Consider the following 21,533-nt stretch of genomic DNA (forward strand, 5'->3'; position numbering starts at 1 on the left):
GTTGCACATACGACGTGCAACTACAGCTATGGCTTTTGCCTGCATTTTCCCGCAGGTACTGCCAGCCAAACGCCCAAGCCGTAAGGCACAGCTACCCGGGACGGGAGCGTGTCACGGCGCCGCAGGGAAGGGAACGGACCGCAGGGCTAAATACGGGAAAAGGAAGCCGAACGCTGCAGGAAAAATCATTAATATCTTCTCGCTTCACGGTCGCGCACCCCAAAACCGGGGACGGCCGAAGCCTCCAGCTTAACCCGCCTCCCGGGGCCCGCACAAAGCCGTCCAGGCTGCCGGAGCCCCCCGGCTCCCGGCGAGAAGCGCTGCCCGAGCTGCCGCCCTTCGCCCCGCTCCGCGGCGGAGCCGGGGGGGCTGCACCGCCGGCTGGGGTGGGGGGGCTGCCGAGAGACCGGGGCATCCTCACGGCTGCTCGCCGCTAACGGAGGGGCCGGGGCGAGGGGCGGCCGGGGCAGGGCGACCCCGCAGGGCCCGGAGGGGAGGAGGGGGCTCGGAGGTGCCCCCCCTTCATCCCCCCCCCGCCCCAGGCGGCCGGGAGCGCGGAGCCCCCCGCCCCCGCTTCCCCCGCCGTTACCTCCAGCCCCGGGCGGGGGGCGCGGTACATGCGCAGCTGCCGCCTGCCCTCCATTCATAAAAAAAAAAAAAAAAAAAAAAGAAGAAGGGGAGGGAAGGGGGGGGGGGGGGGGGGGGGGAAGCGCGAGCCGTATCCGTCCTCCGCAACTCGCAACACGCTCCTCTCCAGCCCCCCATTCATAAAAGGCAGCCGAGCATGCGCGGTGGCGCCCCGGTGCCCACCCATTCATAGAGTCGGGAGGCCGCGCATGCGCAGAGGGAGCTGCTGCCCTCCCATTCATAAAATAGCCATTTTCCCAGGCAGCGGCGGTTGCAGCATCGCGGCGGCCGCTGACAGCGCCGCGCTCGCAGGTCCCTTCCCGCAGCTCCAGCGGCTCCTGCCAGGATTTTCCCAGGTCCGGCCCCCCTCGTCCGTCTCGGATTTAGGATTAACTCGCCTATGGAGAGATGGTCTTAGCTGAATTACTTAAAGTAAGTGCGAGATCTGCGTCTGCGAGCAAATGCTAAATATTTTTAACTAGGAAAAATAAAGCCTGCTTCCCGAGGGAAAATCTTGTGCTCTGTCTAGATGCATTCGTCTAGTCCCTTAAAGATCACCGATCATAACCATATTTCTGACTATGACTTTTCTAACAGCAATTATCTGTAATTACATATAGTGGATAGCTGCCTGGTGCTTCACAACCTAAAGGAGACTTTGCATTCTGAAGAAATATCCTGTTTCTTGCAGAATTTGCATTTGTGTTCCTGTGCTTCTTATTTATACCTCTTTTCTGTGTTCTTCCATCAACATCTGCATTTGGTGTACGTATATGGCAGGCAGGTTTCACCATACTTGCGTCGGGTTTGTTTGCAGGGCTTTTACAGCAAAATAAGGCTCTTCTTTCTGTTGTTGGGATGTCTTCTCCTTCATCCCTTCTTCCTCCCCCCAGAAAGGAGCAGAAACATATGGACACCTGGGCTGACAAATAAGAATTGGATATTTCTTGCTTTGGAATATGAAAACTGATTATACGCATTTCCTGTCTTTTCCACAGCCCTATGTCTTGTTAGTGTCAAATAGTTCTGAGCTGTCTCCATAATAGGACACTTTAGAGATCAGCCACTGGTGTGTCAGATCATTCCTGCATGACCTTTGCTCTTCAGCATTTTATTTCATACAACTGCTTTTTTTTTTTTTTTGGCCTCAGTGCCTTATTCCATCACTGTTCTGTTCCCTGTCTTGCTGTATACTTGGTTGCTTCAGTTTTAAATCTGGATGGATTATATATTTTAAAGGCTACATAAGTAATAAAATGTGTACCTAGAATCATTTCATAAAGGTATATGAAATATATTATATATGGAGGAAAAACCTGTCTTGGCTGCTCTTCTCTACCAAGTGCGTAGCAAAGATAAGCCAGGATTTTATTTTCTGGTACCAGTCCTGGCGTCACAGGAGAAAGACAAGCCTAGAGACGACATGTTCTGAAAATTCATTATCAGAAGGGGAATGGAAAAAACAGAAAGGGGCATGTAAAAGGCACAAAGGTCTTAGAGGAAAGCAGGACTGGAAATGCAGACCTTGGAAATGGCAGTGCAAATGAATATCAGCATTAATCACAGAAGGAAAAGGCTTCACTCTTTTTCTTCAAGTGACCAGGGGTCTGATTTCTTGATTTAAATCTTTTATAGCCCCAAGTTTTTCCTTGAAGGGTAAAGGAGAGAAAGAAAGAGAAAAGGAAAAGCATCCTTGAATTAACTGGAGTAGAAAAGGCACGTTCTAGATTCTTTAAAACTTCGTCAGCTGCTGCCTTTCTTCCATACCATGCTAAGGGTACAGTATGTCAAAAAACAGCTCAGGAATTGCTGTTTAATTAGGTAAAGAGAAACCCAGCTTTCCCAATATTAAGGCTTCCCCCCTCTCTCTTTATTTTGGGTTAAAGAATAAAGCTACAATTTGTGCATGGAATCACAATGATCCTGATGACTAGCTTCCCCCTTCTCCATATAAAAATGAATGATAGCAGGAGGAGGGGTTGTTCTCAGTTATTGGAACCCCACTGGGGATGTCTCATTGATAAATGTGCCGTTTTCCATGGGCTACTGTGTTGTCTGTTGCTAGAAGGGACTCTATATTGGTATTATAAAATTAGAGGACTATTTCTGAATGCTGCAGTCCTTTTGAAATTCTCTGTGAGGTATGCGCAGGGGAGAAATTATTTGTTCTCCTCCTGAAACAGCAAAACAAAAGCTGTTTTCACAGAATCATGACTAATTCCCAAATCATACTGGGAAATGCAACATCTCAAAAAGCAAGCCCCCCCCCCCCTAAAAAATCCTGTTATCAGACTTCAGTGAAATAAAATTCACAACCCTTGCAACACTACAGCAATAATTAATTCACGGTTCTGATAGTTTTCCAAATATTAACCATAAAAGCAAAAAAAATCATTAATCATATTGCTATACAATTTTCCAAATTCAGCCCAGTACTTAAAACTGCCTTTTTATAGGCAAACAGTTGCACAAGTATTGTTTGGGTTTTATTCTTTTTAAATGCAATACAATGTATTTCCTTAAGGAAGTATAAAATCCTTCTAATATGGTTATCATTTAGTACCATGAGCTTAATAGATCATATCTGAGCTTAGTTTTCTGGCCTTAAAATAAATGTTCCTATCCAATAAAAAGCCTTGACTAAGAAATTGGAGTCCCTAGAGATCTGAATGTTAGTGGGCCAAAATGTGCTTTATTCACTCGCACCATAGGAACAGACAGAGCTGGACAGAGACAGCTTCTTGGAAGTCTACAGGTCTCATTTCCCAGCTTCTGAATTTCCACGCTCTGGCAAGAATTTAGTGTCTCGTTTTGAAAATGGCAGGTTTCCCTAATAAGCTTTCTAATTTTTTTTTGTCCCTATTACTCGTAGAGAAAATTCTAGCTGTCCTTAGATAGATAAGGCTACTAAGGAGGGAAACAAAAAGAATTAATATCAATATTTTGTTAATATTAATACACACTTTGGAAAAGAGCTTTTTTTTTTCTTTTTTAGAACATTTACAGCTTGACTCAAAATTCAGTCAGCCTAACTCAGTCTTAATGAACTCCAACACTGTATATTATTCTTAATCACACATTAAAAACATGTGCGTACTGAAAGGTCTCCTTTAACTTCAAGTATAGTCTTCTCTCATTAAAAGCTTTTATTGAACCTTTTGACTTCCAGCAGCAGCACCACGTCCCTCGTCACTGCTGGGAGGTCTGGACAAGAGGATGTCCTTAATTCCAAACAAAGGCAATGGCAGAATTTGTTGCCTTATCGCCAGCCTCTCCTCCCTGGGGACTCGGGGAAGCGAGTCCTTCATTGATCCCTCTCGTTCGCTCTGGTGGAAGCGAGCCCCTCCGGCAGCACCCTGCTCGCTCCCACGTTCCTCCCCAGGTCCCAGCCCCACCACGCCTGCCCCGCTTGGTCTGTATCCTCTGTAAAGCCCTATAGATCTTCCCTTTGCAAGTATTTTTTGATAGCAAGGATAGCTCTTGTACCAGATACCCTGGCTTTGTTTTCAGGGTATGTCCTGGGCATTTCCCTCTTTCCCAAAGGGCTGTAGGGAGGAGCTGTAACTTGCTGGTGAGTCCTGGCCACCAGCGCCACTGGAGCCAGCGAGGCAGGGCTTGTGCCCATCCCCAAAGCACAGGATGAAGCTGTGATCAACGCTTTCTAGATAAGGTTTTCTAGACTGTGTAACCAAACCACCGCAGGAGGGAAGAGTAGTTATGATTGTTCCAAAAGCAGTGATAAATCAGAGGAATTTTGCACTGGTTACCATAGATTCTGAATGGTGTTGACTTGCACAGGCCTTGAAATATGTGCCTGCCCTTGACAGTATACTGCCCCAAAGTATATTGTTTTCAGTTATGATAATTTCTTTGTATTCAGACTTATCTGTAAAGATTCTATCGCTTTTTTTGTTTTCTTCCTGTTGCCCTATTGTTTCAGCAATTTACGTGTCCCATATAGCAAAGAAAATAAGCAAATTTCCGCAGTACGTTTACTGCACCTATTACTACCTGAATGCTAATCTTAATTAGGTGATTGTCACATCTCTTTCAGAGACCGTAATTCAGCTTTTGCATGGATAATAACGGGTCTAGTATCACAGTAAGCAAGAGGAGGTGTGATTCAGCTGTTAGGTGACAAGATTCAGAGCTCTCTGCTCCGTCCCCCACCGTCACTGCCCCACAGCAGAACTCCAGGCGAGTTCAGGCCTTACCGCAGCCCCAGTGCACGGCTCCCACGGGCATCAGCCGGGGCTTGGCCTTTCATCTCGCTGGTAGTTTCTCTATCCTTTCTTCACAAAAGCTTGTGATGCTTCAATATTCGGAAAATTCTTGGAAACCTGTGATTGAAAATTCTTATAGAAAACCCAAGTTTGCTTTACTCTGCTTATGGTAAGGAGGCAGAAGGCAGCCCTTTCCACACCATTACTCTCCATCCCACCTAGTACCATTATAACCATTACAGATGTCCTAGAGCTGGCCACCACTGTCACAGCAATGGGCAGCACTACACCGCCTGCGTGTTCAGCAGCTTCCCGGCGTTCCAGGGCGCAGGTCCAGGCTCGGGAGAGGGGCACCGGCAACGTTACAGAACGTGCACAGGACAGTCCAGCGCCAGTAATCCCAGGAGAAGGCTCGGTTTGCCGAGGCAAATGGCTCTTCCCTGACACTGGTGCCGTTCAGGCACAACAGAAGGGACAGGCTGCTCAGGAGGTGTAATTAAGGCATAACTCATTAGAATGAGGTAAAGTGATCCCAAATCTGGTACTTGCAGCTTACAAAGGATAGAAAGAGTTGACGGCGACTACGTGACTTCTCGGATCATACTGGTGGTCTCTCTATTAGCAAACACACTCCAGGCACCGTGTTTGGGGCTTTTCTTTCCTATGACATTTGAGACTGAGTTCAGTCGTTTGCACATCAGCATCTGCTTGTTGAAATTTTCTGCATCTTTCAGAAGTGGGCTGGGCAAAACTGTGATACCTTGTACCTGGTGCTGGGTGGACAGGAGGTGGGTCATGGGAGCCCATTTTCACATTGACTTCCCGGGGACTGTGGGCACTGGGGATGTGTCAGAGTCACACCAGCACTTCCCAGGGCCGGGTTTTGTAGGATTGCTTCCACACAGGACCTGATTCTGGACATATGTCCCTTATTCTCTTTACTCTTTTGTTACTGCATACATCTAGAATGTGTTAAACATATGAGAAAGTACTTATTATTAACTAATCAGTAACCGAGACAGGTATAAACATTATATATATTTCTGCACTTGTTAGATATTTAAGTCAAGATCCATTTTGTTTTTCAGTAACTGGAAGACAAGTTATCCAACTCCACTTTGAAAATAAAGATACTAGAACCTTATGCTTCAAAAAAACGTTCTGAAGACATTAATGAGAATGAGCTTTCCCGGGGGTTTATACGGCTTTCTCACAGAATTGCCTACAAGGATGTAGCTTTCTGTAGAATGATGTAGGCAAGTCCAAAATCCTATTAAAAAAAAATAAGATCACCTTTGTTTTAATTTCATATGACTAAAGAATCTGACAAAACATTTGAGTCTGAAATAATACCAAACACTTTAAAATAACAGTTGGTTTCCTACAACTTCAGGACTTGTAATTATGTAGTACAATAGTAATTTTAAATTGGCAATGTCTTGATGAAGAGTTGAAACAAGCACTGCAGCACGTTTATGAACTTGACTTCTGAATCCAATTTTACTCCCTTGGAAGGAAGTACATTTTGACTTGAAAATTGTATGTGGTGAGCAACCATACAGTCCCTGGATGGCATGGGGGAAGAGACATTTTCTCTACATGGGAGTTTGTTGACGCATCTGCTTTGAAAAGAACTTCATTGTTTCACCTGCCTCTAAAGAAGGAAAAAATCCCAATGTAAGAACATACTCATGAATTTTTCTTCCTGTTGTCTACTTTCAGAAAATTGCATGTACAATTGCAACCAGTGAATTTGTGCCTACGCTAAAGCTATAATATGTCTGTAATTACTGATGATCAAAGATTAACTAATTTTGTTTACAAGTATGCTGTATGGCATTTTTTCTCAATTAAAATGCAATTTAGAGTCAGGCTGGATTAGTGCAGTGGACGACAAAGGAACTGCATAAAGTTTCATAGCTTTTGCAAAGTGTGCTGCTTAAGTATCTTAAATCTCCTTTTCTACTTTCTCTCTTCTATTTTTCTTTTTTTTATTTACAGTTTTCTTTAAATGACACATCTTGTTCTATTAAATCTGTTCAATTTGAGCAATTAATTCAATATCTGCAAGCAGTACCCGGCTGCCCTTGCCAGAAAGAGAAGCTCTGTTCACAACACCGGCATCACAAACTTCAGTCCTTCCTTCTCACAGCAGATGAGTCCTACGAGAGAAATGTTCTTTCTCAAGGGATTTGACACTTGCAGCTCATCTCTAGTAACCGTCCCCTTCTTGGTTAGCTGGGGTGGCTGTCACAGGCAGCTTCCCATACTCTAGTTCAAGCGGGGTAAAGAAAGGGGGAGATGGACAACTCAGCCTATTCTTTCTTGCCTTCCCTCCCAACCGAAGTGGCTCACGTTTGTCACCACTTCTACCCAGGGCTGCTTCAGACACGCAGTGGCCAGTTCCACGTGCCGTATGCTGAATTAGGTCACCTCAGCATCTGAGCCAACACCAGCAACTACGAGACACAGTTGACCACTCTGAACCCCACCTTGCTCACCTGCACAGGCCTTCAGAGCCAATGCAAGAGCCCCAAGGTTCCACCCCTTCAGCTCTTGTCCTTTTTCAAGGTCTTAAGTCCTGCCAGGTCACCGCAAACATTAATTTCCATTGGGGATGTAGCTGGGACAGAAGCTGGAGATGACAAGATGCCAACGTTGCTGCTCAAGGCAATGTTGTCCTTGCTGACAAGCACCCTGCATGCATGATGGGTTCCTGGTGGGGAGCTGCAGAAGGGCATGGTGTGCTGCTTCTGGAGTGGGAATGAGCTTTCCTGCTGCTGAGAGGACGTCTTACCAGATACTCCTGTAAACAATCACGAGGTCTTATATCTGCCTGCAAATTGACTGCATTTCAAACGATGACTTGCTTGTATTGTTCCAGTCATCCTGGAACAGTTTCAGACTGGTAGCAGCTGCATTTTTTCCCCTCTGGGGAACACATCAACCAAAAAAGGTCAAGTTATGATGTCTTAGAGGATCTTCCAGGGAAGTCAGCAGGATCCACGCACGTACCCAGGCAGGCACACCTCAGCCTGCAAGACTTCACAGGAGCAGTCTGGCTTCTCGATTTGCTTCTGATCCAGCGCAAGTCCCTAACCTGAGAAGTTGACTGGATTCCTCTTCTTTACCAAGAGAGATGGAGTGCTGTGTACGTACACAGCTATCTAGTACCCTTTGCTGAAATCTTTCTTTTCATGGGATGCAGACATAAAGCTTAAAGCAGAAACAGCTCAGGGAAAGATGTGCCCAAGGCACATGCCAGTGGAAGCACACAGACAAAAAAAACCTGAAGCAACCACACCATAAAATATCATCATCATCATTGTCCTCTGGGCAGATCCCAATGGAGGAGAGCCTCCTTGCAGAATGAACACCACCCAGCTCACTCTCTAGTTCCACACTTGAGATGTTTGACCTGGATCTGTCAGCAGCAATCTTACTGCACTGCTGAAACTTCTGGCAACAAGACCAGCAGTGTCAATGTAGTCACGGTCCTTGGAAAATTCCATAAATATCAGAAATTTCTGTCTCTTAAGTGTAGCTTGAAAGGTGAGAGCAGTTAACTGTGGAAACCCCCTGCTCAGGAGTGAGAAGGCAGGGCACAGGTTGAAGGACCACGTGTGGCACTAGCACCAAAAAGAGGTAGGGTGTGTATCTCTGGTGTTGTAAAGGTGATCTTCAGCAAGAGAGACTTGGTGTCCAGAGCAGGGGTCTGGGAATTAGGAGAGCTGGGTCTTAATTGGCTGTCGTCACTCCAGAGGTTTCATCCAAGTAGATCCTTTGCCCAAATATCTGCAGGGTCTTTGAGTTTGCCATGTCAGGGCTTCCATTCCCCTTGCTCTGCAGAAATAATTTGCCTGTTAGGAAGACAGTTTGGAACAGTATTATAATGAAAAAAGGTGATGAATAATTTTCAACATCAACTATCCTAAAGTGTGGTGTTTAGTCCAGGGTCCATCTTCTTTCTGTGATAATTAACTCTGAAATCCTGATTAGCATTATCTCAGTTAAGCCATCTTTAATGTCTGCCTGCATATGGCCGTGTCTGTGTATCAGGAGTTTGCGTGTTTTAGGAGCGCCTGTGGCTATAATCCTTCCTCAGATTAATCTGATGACATAAATTCCATGTGATGTCATCGCCGGTTCTGGACCATTGCAGACAGTGCAACTACAGAGTTAATATAAAGCCTAACTGCCAACTCCTGTGTGCTGCTCCTCTTCCCGGGGGGGGCTGCCCTCCCGCTTGCCGGGGCAAGGGGCTCCCAGTGCGGTGCTGCCAGCGATGCAGAACGCCCTCAGTGTGCCAGCCTGGCTCAGAGCTGCCTTATCGGGGAAAATCAACATCAGATCAGCCTCGCTGCATTGACAGAGGCGGCGGATGCTGCCTAAGGGCTAAACAGCTCTCCTGCACACGCGTGCTGGCACACGGCTCGCCTTAAAATAAATAACACTCCATGGGTCCAGCCTAATCCTGCTGTGAATGGACCGAACTCCAGTTCTGAACTGAGTTCTCCAAACTGAGTTCAGGCCAGAACGCAGAGCCCCGTGCTAGAGGTTATTTAAAAACGATGGCAAGGCAATGCTGCCAGTGACATGCAGGAGCAGACAGGTAGCCTTGTACCATCGTTCAGCGTGCCACCATTTCCTCCAGCTACCTTCCATCTAATACCAGCTCTGCTGCACTTACTCTTGGCAGCCAAAACAGCTGCATCTCTCTCCTTAAAAAAAACAAAAAAACAACCTGTGAAATCAAAGTCTTCCTGCAAACAGAACACCTAGCCGATAGAGAACTGACTATTTTGCTAAACTCTGACTTGCAGCAAGTACTTTTTATACCGTGAGACTGGATTCTGACATACAGAAGAAAATCAATTTTTTTTCCTCTGCATGCCCCATAGTTGTCAGAATCATTGCTTCTTTTTATTTTTTTATATACAGTAAATAGGAATAGATGCTTTAAAAACTCTCTTGTCTCTCACGTCAGGATGTCAATGAGCTATGAATAATGAAATAAAAAAGCTTCAAATGAATGGCTAAGACCCAGCAGAGAATTTTAACTAGTGAAGAGAAGCAGCATAAGGACTGCATTACAATAATCATAAGCACTGCTAGATAAAGCACTTTTTCCTACTTGTCTTGCACAGCGGACAAAAGGAGCCTGGCAGGCAGGACGCGGTGCCAGCGTACAGAGGCGGCATGTGCCGTACTGACCACGCGTTGCCGCTCTGGCCCCCGGCGTCAGCCCTCTTTCCTATTGATCTTGGGAAACCGGGCAGATTTTCAACCCCTCCAATGCCAAGTGATCTATCAAAGCAACGATTTACAAAAATAATTGTGGACTCCAGTAACATTTTTCAGTGGGTAAAAATGCACTTCCCTTTCTCCTTCCTAAAATGCATAATTAGTTCATGCTCCAATTTTTGTAGCGTTGTGTTAAATTTAGGGGGGATGTGCTCTTGCAGAAGGGCATACATTTACCCTCTCACACACAAACGCTTCTGCTGTGTGCCTTGGTTGTAGCTGGATGCAGTTTTCTCCTGACTTTTCTTTCGGACTGCTGTAATATTAAAATTTTTCACGCTGTTGGAAACGGTTAATTTGTTTGTCTGAACACAGACAACTGGCAATGCCTTAAGCTGTTCACCATTTCCTTTTTCTTGATACCAGAAGCTTTTCCCCTCCTGCAACTTGCTCTGAAGCTTTACTCACCACTTCTTTAAACTGATCTCCAACATTATATTATTTATGAATAAAGGTCACCCCGTGAGGAAATGGCACATCTACTAGAAAACAATGTGCACTTTCTAAATTTGAACCAAGTCGTTTCCGTTCTTTGATTTAAGTTTAGTTACTTCCTGTGGTTTCTTGTCCTACGCCGCTGCTGAATCTTTGGATCGACTCCAGGATAAATTGCACTCTTTCAATGAAATTAGAAACTGCGGCAATAGGCGGCTTAGCTAGTATAGCTAGTAAACAGCACTTAAACTAAATATTAGTCCACTTAGCGTTTTGGAGTGCCTAATTACCTGCCCGAGGTGACATATGCGGTCCGACCCGTGTGCGTGCTCTCCCCATGAGCTGTACCTGTCCGCTCCCACCCTGGTTTGCAACCAGATGAGCTGCTGAGCAAGAACTTCCACCTCCCGCAGGAGGGCTGAAAGCAGCCTTTGAAACCCACGGCTCCCGATGGAGACGGGACACTGCCCCGCTGAAGCCAAGCCACCCTCCCACAGGCAGATTCTGGGTTAGCAAGGACAAGTGCTCAGCCCCGCACTCCGAAGCATCTTTGTACCAGGCCAGCGCTCCTGCGAGCCACAGTTTTGCATCAGGATTTTGGGGGGGGGGGGGGATCAGGGTCAATTGGGGAAGAAAAAAAACAACCTTAGGTAAGTCATTGCAGGCAGTTTGCTGACAAAAATACATGTGAATATGCACCGGTAACTCTAAGATGTGCTTTCCGTCAGTAAAAATGATGAACGGGCACTTCAGGAGCCTGCAGTAATGGTAGCCCTCCCAGGACTGGAGGAGCTATATATGGCCAAGGTTAGGGAGAGGAAAACAGTAGCAAAGGAGGAGTGATGCCCTTTATACCAGGGGAAGTGCTCTGACTCCCTTGGACACAAGTTTACCTTGTAAGACCTTCTGCATAATAACCAGCGTCAGCAAAGACTCCTGTTTGGGCTGCGGTTGCAGGGTAACTCAATAACAATGCGCTCTTTCTCTCCCCTGCCCCCTTTCTTTCTCCTTTCCTTCCCCCAGGATACTTAAGAGCACCTTTTTCACCGTTAATCAGACTACTTTATCAATGGAGCCCCGGATTCCCCACAACATCACCGTTGTCCCCAACTCTGTGATGGTCCAGCCCTTGCTGGACAGTCGGATCCCCTATGGGCGGCTGCAGCACCCGCTCACCATCCTGCCGATCGACCAAATGAAGACGACCCACATAGAGAACGATTACACCGACAACCCCACCGCTTCCCAGCTGGCGGCCCAGAAGCATCCCCGAGGCCCCCATGAACCGGTCTTGACCAACCAGCACCTCCAGCGCTGCGAGCAGGACGTCACCCACCCCTGGATTTCGTTCAGCGGGCGCCCCAGCTCCATCAGCAGCAGCAGCAGCACATCTTCCGACCAAAGGCTCTTGGACCACATGGCCCCAGTGCCCGTGGCGGAGCAGTCCTCCCCCAGAGCGGTTCGCATTCAGCCCAAGGTGATTAACTGCAAGCCCCTGGACCTGAAGGGACCCACGTCTCAGGAGCTGGACAAGCACTTTCTCCTGTGCGAAGCCTGCGGGAAATGCAAGTGTAAGGAGTGCGCGCTGCCCCGGACTCTGCCTTCGTGCTGGGTGTGCAACCAAGAGTGCCTCTGCTCGGCGCAGAACCTGGTCAACTACTCCACCTGCATGTGTCTCGTCAAGGGCGTCTTCTACCACTGCACCAACGAGGACGACGAGGGCACGTGTGCCGACCACCCCTGCTCCTGCTCCCACTCAAACTGCTGTGCCCGCTGGTCCTTCATGAGTGCCCTCTCCCTGGTGCTCCCTTGCTTGCTCTGCTACCTGCCAGCCACCGGCTGCGTCAAGCTGTCCCAGAGATGCTACGACCAAGTGAGCCGGCCCGGTTGCAGATGCAAAAACACAAACAGTGTCATTTGCAAGGCATTGCCGGAGAGCAAAGCAAGCAGGCCAGAAAAGCCCTTTTGATAGTTTGGGAGGACAGGGAGTGGGAGGATGCTCCACGGAGAGGGGGTGGCGTTGGCTCTTTTTAATAACCTGTGTTCTGAGGATAACGTTAGCCTTTTGCCTTCGGAGAAAGCAGAAGCAACTATTTCCACAAACTGAAGCGCTTTGGGTTATTCAGGGTTTTGGAATTGGTCAGAATTTACATAGACGGGGCCAAAGGAGGAATCTTAATAATGTAGAGTGAAGGCTGAAAACCTAGGTATGTCATGAAGTACAGCTGCTTAAAAACTCCTGGTTCGGATGGACGGCTGCTCACCATGCCTGCACACCACAAGAACCATTAACTGCTCGCTTGGCAGGCACGGCCGCACAAGCAATACCCATTCCCAGCTGCGAAAAGCTGCGTTGGATTCGTATTCAGGGTGGGCATCTTGTTTTCGCTTTCCTTCCAAACTCTGATTTACTACCAGCAGCCGGTTGAAGGTGACGGGTTAACTCCCTCCGCCCTCCTTCCCCACCTGCACACTGTTAGAAGGGCCAGTTGCACACAAAGTACGTGTTTCCCAAAAGCTTTCTGTGTCCCTCAAAGGTTTTGAACCAGAAGTAAAGATACAGTTCATTTGTTTAGGGTTCTCTTAACATTTAGGCATATTGCTTTCTTTGAACCCACCTGGCTACATTGATTTGGAGCCTCTTTTTAAAGCAAGATGGTAGCAGGGTTGCTCCCTCCCTGGGAAGAATAGCAGCAGGATGTGTTCAGGCAGTTGCATCAGCATCGTGTCATTCTGCCTATAAGCTGATCCGTAGCATCACATTCTACTCAATGGAATATTAATTTTACATCAACAGTACAAACCTGCTCCAGAAGGATGTTGGTCAAACCCCGTTTCCCCAACACACATGCTTGCTGCCCCAGTGCTGGAGCAAAGGGGATCTTAACTCATGCCACAAAGCAAAGACGTTCAGTGTTTGTTTCTCTAAACCTCTTAAGCTCTGTTAAGAAGTCACAAAAACCTAAGTGTACAATACACATAGGTGTATTTTTATAGGGATATCAATCCAGTACCTCCTCTCCTGGAACAAGCTCTTTGCTCATTAAATACTAAGATTTTTAATTTTTTATGTCTTGGGGATGAATGGCGTTTGCTTGAAGTACAGCCCATTCCCCCATCTCTATTGCTGCTGTTCAACTTTTGCCTCCTCTGTACAAAAGTGTGTCTTTTTAAATGTAGAGAATGCCTTTAATGTCTATTTTAGTGTTAACAAACACTAGGGAAAGCCAGGGGAGGGAAGAGAGCATATTTAAAGAATGTACCCATGGTTTTCAGTGAGCGAATATCATCGGCTTTGTCCGTGCACTCATCCTAGGGCCAGTTCTGCAGTCCCTTAAGATGCAGTAAGCCCTTTCTCTTGACAACTACAAGGTGCTAAAGAAAATCTTTGTCCAAACATGCAACACTAATAAGTAGGTAGGTACTTGTTGCATGCAGAAAACAGATCTAGATTTTTTTTTTTTCTAATTAGAGGAGATTTCCTCAGTAAATGCACAGCAGTGACAGTGAAATGTCATCTCTAATTAGATAAGCAATAGGCAGAGCTCATGTAGCATTTCCAGGAATCCCATTTGCTTGGTTGCAATACAGTTGCTGCGTAGGGGTTGGCAGGAGCATACTGATGGGACTTCTGGTGTCTTTTGTTTTCAGAATTCATTTAACCTGGATGACTTGGGGTTTAGTTAAGCTTAATTGTAGATATTTATTGAATGAGGAATTTAAAAGAAAAAAACAAATTACTTTCTATATTTATAACATTTGCTAGCTTGTATATGATAAATTATAGAAAAAGGGATACTACATCTGTCACCAGATATCAATTCCTATGGTTTATCCTCGTTTTGACCATATGGGGACACCAGAAAGAAGGAAGCAGGTGGGGATCCAGAGCTGTATTTATTATCTTGCACAAATTGGAGGGGAAAAGATAAAAGGAAAACCAACCTCAAACTAGCTGAACTGTTAGTCGAATGTATAAGGTCTTGTATTTAATAAGAGAAATCATTTTCCTAAGATACAAACAGGCTAGAAAACGCAGCAGGAGAGGTGTTTACCTGCTGCCCTCCTCTATTGGGACTATACGTATCCAAATGGCCACCACCTGTGGTTGTTTTGCCTTCTTGACCCTCTGTCCCTGGCTGTTCCTGGGGGACCTGAGCTGAAAATCTGCAATAGCAAAGCCCATGGCTTAGATGCATGGTCCTTGCAAGCAAATACAACGCTGGAGTGGTCGCCACTGTGCCAATCTACACTCATGTATATACACCCAGCAATCCCGTATGGATTTACTTTCATTGTACATAGTTGTAAACTATTTCTCTGTTGGTTTCTTTTAATATATAAGTCCTGCTATGGTGTAAGCCGATCCCATGCTGGAAGACTGTAAAGCATTAGTGGATGTGTTAGAGCAGTGGTAAATGTAGCAGAGGGACCCTCCTCTCCTCCTCGCCCTCCCGGCACAGTGGCCGGACTCTGCTCCATCAGCTCCCGGTCCAAGGCACGGCAAGAAAGTGCTGAGCTCTTTGCAGAGCGCTCGGAAAAGTTCGGGCTCAGCCGAAGCGGGGGCTCCGCCGGCCGTGCTGTGCCGGGGGGCTGGCGGAGGGTACGTCTCCGGTCGATAACGTCTTTATTCCCCTCTCTTCCCCCATCCCAACGCCTCCATTCCCCCATCCCCTTCTAAGGTACTTGGGTCTCCTGCCACCCCCGAGACATACCGCGGGCACGGTGCCGCGGAACCTCAGCCCTGGCGAGGGCACGGATGGAGGCGGCAGCTCCGGCCGTCCTCCCTGCGGGTCGGGTCCCCCCCTCGCAAACTGAGGAACGGCCGCTAATTAGCACAAACCTCGGGCGCGACGTTCGCTCGCCGGCCGTGCCGGTGCGGTGGGCTGGGACCACGAAGGCAGGAGGGGAGGGGAGGGCAGGTTGCCCCGGGACAGGAGCCGTGGCACCGCACAGCGGCTCCGGAGGAGGAGGAGGATGGCGAGGCGCTTCGGCTTTACCGCCCTGAACTGCTAATTGCTGTTCGTTGCCGGGTTTTGTCCTCTGCCCGCACGCGGAAGGAAAGACCCAGAAAGCAAGAAGGGGTGACTTCACGGCACGCTGGCAATGCCACGCTGCGTCCCTCAGCAGAGTGGCCTCAAGAGACAAATAAACCATCACCGCACCCTCTGTCCCAGTGCCCGCCGGGTACAAGGAGAAGCTACTAAATTCATGCTGTTGCTCCCCGCGCACCGGCTTTCCCACCCGGACAAGCCTTTGCCATTTCGCAGCACTGGGTATTCCCCCTCCCCTCCACGCTCGGACACGCTGATAAAGGTTTCCCCCTTCTCCTGTTACCACCCCACCACATACACACCCTGAAAAGTTACCACAGAAGGTTTTCTTTGTATAGAATATTTATTTTGAAGCTCTATTTTAATAGTATTTATTTTAGAAAGTCTACTATTGTAAGAGTTCTTCTGTTTGTGAAGAAAAACAAGTACTGATGAATGTACTGATCTAGAAATTATATATATATATAAAAATATATATTGTTAAATATATAAAAGGCTGTTGTGGTTTTTATAAAAAAAAAATCCCAAAGAATGTTTATAGCAATTATTCTAAAAATACAAGCAGAGAATAGCCCCAAATCAGTTATTTGATAACTACACATATCGGGAGTCGAGAGCCCAGGTGGGATAACTCAATACATTGGGATAGAGATTAAAAAAACAAAACTCAAGCTCAGTGGTACCCACCGCACAGAGGGATTTTTCTGACCGGCACATCCCACAGAGCTTCCCTTGACATTTCAGACCCACTCCCTGCTGTCGTGCTTCTCATTTCTAGGAGCAGAGCCGGCACTTTTTGTACCCCGAGCGGTTAGAGATGGGGTCTGCTCAAACGCCGCAACCGTACTGACGGGGAGAGGAGGGACGGACCGCTCGAGACGGGGACGGAGGCCAGAGGAGAAGGCCAGGAGGGCTCTCCCCTCCCGCCGCCTTCTCTTGCGCCCGCCCCAGCGTTAATAACACAATAAATACGTGGCCTCAGGCAGGTGTCATTTTCATAATTTACGAGTCTCCAGGACAGGAGGGGAGCTCCAGTCTTTATCGTGTTTGCACACATTTCGGCTGCCGGCGCGGTGCTCTGCGGGGCTGCGCATCCCCCCGCATTGCCCACGCACCCCTGCCACCCCCGGGCACCTGTGATTAGGGGTACCTCTGCACGCAGGGAGCAGGGGGGGACCTAAAACCCCCCCATTTCCCCAAGTCATTAGAAACTCTTCCCACGTTGACGCCAATATTAGCTCTCCATGACCCAAATTCCTCCCGGGGAGGGGGCAACGCGGGGCAGGATGGACAACGCCGAGTCACTCACGGGCAAACACGCACCTCGCCAAAGAGCAGGGCATTGTTTCCTTCACAATTATTTATTTCTAGAGACAAAAAGTCGGAGCTGCTCCTACGGCGTGATTTACCCAGGCGGGGCTGCGCTGCCGACACCGGTGGCTGGATTCAGAGCATCCCTGGCTCCCATCCACCGGCACACACCACCCCGCCTCCCCCCGCTGCCTCGTGTGTCACCAGCATCACGTTAGACTGCTAAAAATAAAGTATCCGGGTTATTTTTCACCATTCCTGTTATGTATTTGCACGCACTATGGAGCCATGACTCATTAAAAGACATGCCATGTTTTGTGTCATCTGCAAAGGTAACCCGAGTGCTTTACCTGGCCTGAAATAATATTATTGAAACAATAATGTTGAGTTAGTTACTGGATCAGATAAAGAGACTATAACTGCACTGTACAGATCATGACATCTAATGCCAAAAAATTTACAATCAGGAAAAGATGCTGAATTTGTTATGCTGGTGGTGGGTTTTGGTTTTTTTAAACAAACAGACTGAGCCAGGATGTATAAATTTAAATCAGAGTTTGGCAACACTGACTGATGTCTTGCACATAAAGCTTTAAAAATATCGACTCGGTGTTCATGTCTCTCTGCTGGAAGCAAACCAGAGCACTCTCGTTGATTTGACTAGTAATATTTTTTCAATCAGAATTATCACCTTTTTTAAAATCATTTTTTACACCATTTTCAATAATAGACCATTGAAGGAAACCAGTTCCAACACCATGAGCACAGGTTTTAAGATGGCATAGAGATATGCAGAGCTAAAAGTATAACAGACTTGCCAGGTCCAAAGCAACCACAGCTCTTGGAGGTCAGACCAGAAAGGGAATTTCTAGTGAATCAAAGCACCCAAAATACCCAGTAAGCAATGCATTAATACTGAGTGAATGGGCTGAAACTTATAGAAGTGAGATAAAAAGTTAATTTCGAAATTTCCTTTAAAACTATTTTGCTAAAATATGTACTTAATAAACATGTTGAGATTTTTTTCCAAGGGTTTAAAAAACACCCTTTGCGAGATGCGTTGCCAGCAGCTGGAGGAGGGGACGGGGAGAGCAAACAAGCAACGCTGGGCAAAAGTTGCATCCATCCTCAAAGACAAACACTGCCATAATCTGGCTTCACACCGAAAACTAAATAAAGCCCTGAAAATGGGGCTTTTCAGTCACTGGCGGCTCTGAGGTGGGTTTTTTTGGCCGGGGAGCAGGATGCATTCTTCCATGGTGAGACGCCTCTGCAAGAGCGAGGGAACAATAGACACGACGCGATCCAGGAAAAGGCAGGAACTGCGGCGGGCATCGGATGCCCGGTTCGAAAGCTGGGGCTCAGGCAGTGCAGGGCTTGCTCAGCACCCTGCCACAGGGGACCCAGCAGGATCCAGCCCTCCCACGCCACGTGCACAGCACCGCTCGCTCTCAGCCCTGGGACCAAGGCAGAAACCGTCCCCCACATGCGGCTCATCGGGGGCTGTAACACCAACCTGCCCAAGACTCTCCAGTAAAGGATTTTTTTTTTTAATTCTTTGCAAATTTTTTTTTAATTTTTTTTTAGTTTTACAAACATTTACAAATGTTCTCCCACCGTGTGTACCCATGCCTGTAGGTGCACAGATACGCACAGGCAGAGACGGGGGGGGGATTATTTGGTGCCATTCCCCTTAGTGAGCACCTCTGCTCTGTTTACATGGAAACTAGATAAGGGATTCAAGGTCTGGTCTGTCTTTCAAAAAAAAAAAAAGTTATTAAAAGTCAGCAGATCCACATCCATGATCATGCTGCTGATACAGGAGCTTTTCTTTCATTTCTTGAATTTCCAGGTGTGATGCTGGCGCAAGCGTGGCAAGCAGGAGCCCGGCTGCGACACGGGAGGGCTGTGCTGCTCCCACACGGGTACCACCTCCCACCGAGCTTCTTTCCCAGTAATAAATAATTCCTATCGCCAGGATTAGACACCAGTGGTGTGTGAACGGGCACGATGGCAGCGGTGCCAGGAGGGAGAGCCCCGTGCCCCGGCCAGCCGAGTCCTCGCAGGGGATCCACAGACCGGCACATGTCACCCACGGATGAAGTCTGGCCTTTTGTGAGCGGCAGACAAATGGCCAGGATAAAGATAAATGGCCTTTGCATTTTGTTTTACTTCCTAATGATAATAACCTCCCGTGTGAGACAGTGAATCACCGGGCTGCCCGCTCTGACCCCCGCCAAGCGCCGTAAAACTTTAGGGATCTCCTCAAAGAGCCGAGAATGACCACGGCCCTTCAGAGGGCACCTGCGCTCCCACACAAAGCAAATGCTTCCTTTTCAGGGAAATAACGAGATGGTTATAAACATCAAGGCAAAGCCTTTCGGCGGGGAGACGCAGGTCTCTCCCCTCCTCTTGCACCCCACGCTAGCGGGGGGGCTCAGAGCCACCCGTGCCCTGAACAGACCCCGGGGGCCCGAGCTGGACGCCGGGTTTTGAGGCAGAAGAGGGGTGAAGGGGGGTCACAGAAGCTGCTGGCCATGCCTCGACCACCAGAGCCCATCGTGGCCCTGGGGAAAGCAGCCCTGGGCACCCAACCTGGGCACCCCGAGGCTTCTGCTGCTTGCTGAGGGGTTGTTATGGCAGGCAAAAAAACTGACCAGCAAGCTGAGAAACAGCAGTCAAAGGCATGACTGGAGGAGATATTCTTCATAAGCTCTTTTTTTTTTTTAAATTAAAAAAAAACAAACCACAACCCTGTGGGTCTCCCTGGTGCCAAGACAGCTGCATCTATTTCACACGGGCTCAACAGTCGCCCACAGCAGCAGCTTGGGCTGAATGACAGCTCAGGACTCGGAGCTCACCCCTGCCCAGCAATCCCCACCACCTATTAAACCCAGAAAATAGCAAAGGAGATCATGGAGAATTTCTAACCAACCAGCCAGGATTTCAAGTCTGGGTTCTGCAAATCCAAATGGGGTTTGCGGTCCAAGCACAAAGGTCTAGGACTTTTTCAATAAAAAGCCTGACAAAATATATTTCAGTATACCTGAATAGAGGGAAGACTGAAATGTGTGCTACCCATTTACTCCATAGCACTGCAGCTTTCATTGACATTTTTCTTCCCCTTACAGCAGGGAATAAATAGAAGTTTATGCATGAAGAAATTCTTATGAATAAATCATAAAACCAAGTTCCGCTCGATGCCAGGTATGTTTGTGATTATGCGATGCAGTTATGTAACTGGATTTTCCTAATCAGAAACATGATATTCTCAGAGCATGAAACTGGGACGCTCTGCACCACGTCCCTTCGCTCCAGTTGCCACAGTGGAGCATCCGACCGTGTGCGGAGCCACAAAATCCTCCACTAAGAAATGTCCTGCTCTCAGCTGGGAAGGAAATGGTTCACATTGCCTCTTCAGTGGAACTGTCTTGTCCAAACAGATGCTAAATCATGAACGTATGAATAAAAAAACCCATTACTGTTGATACAGCTTTTAATCGCTTTCATGAAAAGGGTGAGCTATTAGCACAGATTCTCCACTTTAGAAACTACAGGGGTCTAAACAGGGGTCTATGGGTGAAAGTGCCTAGGGCCCCAGAAAAAACAAATTTTTATCATCTCTCATGTTCAAGGACATGGAGTTACGATTCTGTTTCCACCAGCTGCCCCTTCCCTCCGCAGCAGCCTCATCACACTGCTGCACTACTGCAAATGGCTTCAAGGCTGGCGTGAACCATCTTTTCTGACATTCCTGTAAGTAATCCTTATAAAGACAAGTACCAATTTTATTTTTTCCTTCACATGGGTGTCTGTACCCACTGCTAAGAAACCTCCAGCCGTATCTCAGAGCGACTGAAGCGCAGCAAAGGACTCGCACCTAGCCGAGTGGGATTCAGTTATTGTGAATTAGGGACAGGACAAATCCCAGCTCACCAGCACAGATCTGCCTAAAACTCCAACAAAAGCAACAGCATCTCCACAGCCACGGTGCCCGTGGGCAGGTCCCTGCCGCCCACGGCACCCCGTCCTCACTGGAGCCTGGGGAGCATCGGGAAGCGGCACCCACCCACTCTCAGCCAGGAGAAAGAGGTTTGGCCGCACCATTTCTGAGGGAATAGGAGGTGGGAGTGTAAAATAAGGCCAGAGAGTGCTCACTGCCATCCGGACATTTTAAAAAAAAAAAAAAAAAAAAAAAAAATTTAAAGGACCCCATGCTGCTGGGAAGTGATGGGCTTTTCTGCCTGTCCCAAAGAAGTGAGTGGAAGATGTGGGTTAGGACTCCAGCGAGGCAGCAATATATCTTAACAATCCCTCGGCCGGCTCCTTTTCAGGGTTAGCCTGGCTAAACGCTGTAAACTGCAAAGGAAACCCAGAATGACAAACAATTGTAGGAACCTGAAAAACCAAGTTCCTCTGGATTTCATGGGAAGTGCGATTTTAAATACTCCGACCTGTCTGTCTGAGGGGAAGTGGGCAATAAATAGCAGCCTGGTTGTTATCAAGAGGATGTGAGCTATTTATAAAAAATTCTTGGGCTTTTTGAACTCTGTTTAAAGAGGCAATATCCTTCACTTGG

The 21,533-nt window shown here is 47.5% G+C and overlaps 1 protein-coding gene across 2 annotated transcripts; it reads left to right on the forward strand.

Moving 5' to 3' along the window:
- The first annotated feature begins 863 nt into the window (after positions 1-863).
- SPRY4 (sprouty RTK signaling antagonist 4) lies at positions 864-16,070 on the forward strand. Of its 2 annotated transcripts, none has more exons than XM_075056244.1 (2): positions 864-1,059; positions 11,613-16,070. In XM_075056244.1, exon 2 carries the CDS (start codon positions 11,659-11,661, stop codon positions 12,556-12,558), a length of 900 nt encoding a protein of 299 aa, XP_074912345.1. In that variant the 5' UTR covers positions 864-1,059; positions 11,613-11,658; the 3' UTR covers positions 12,559-16,070. The 2 variants fall into 2 exon arrangements, with proteins under 2 accessions (XP_074912345.1, XP_074912344.1); XM_075056243.1 differs by lacking the exon at positions 864-1,059 and adding an exon at positions 6,178-6,527.
- The last annotated feature ends 5,463 nt before the right edge of the window (positions 16,071-21,533 follow it).

Source organism: Buteo buteo, chromosome 24, assembly GCF_964188355.1.
Source record: "Buteo buteo chromosome 24, bButBut1.hap1.1, whole genome shotgun sequence".
NCBI classification, from domain to species: domain Eukaryota; kingdom Metazoa; phylum Chordata; class Aves; order Accipitriformes; family Accipitridae; genus Buteo; species Buteo buteo.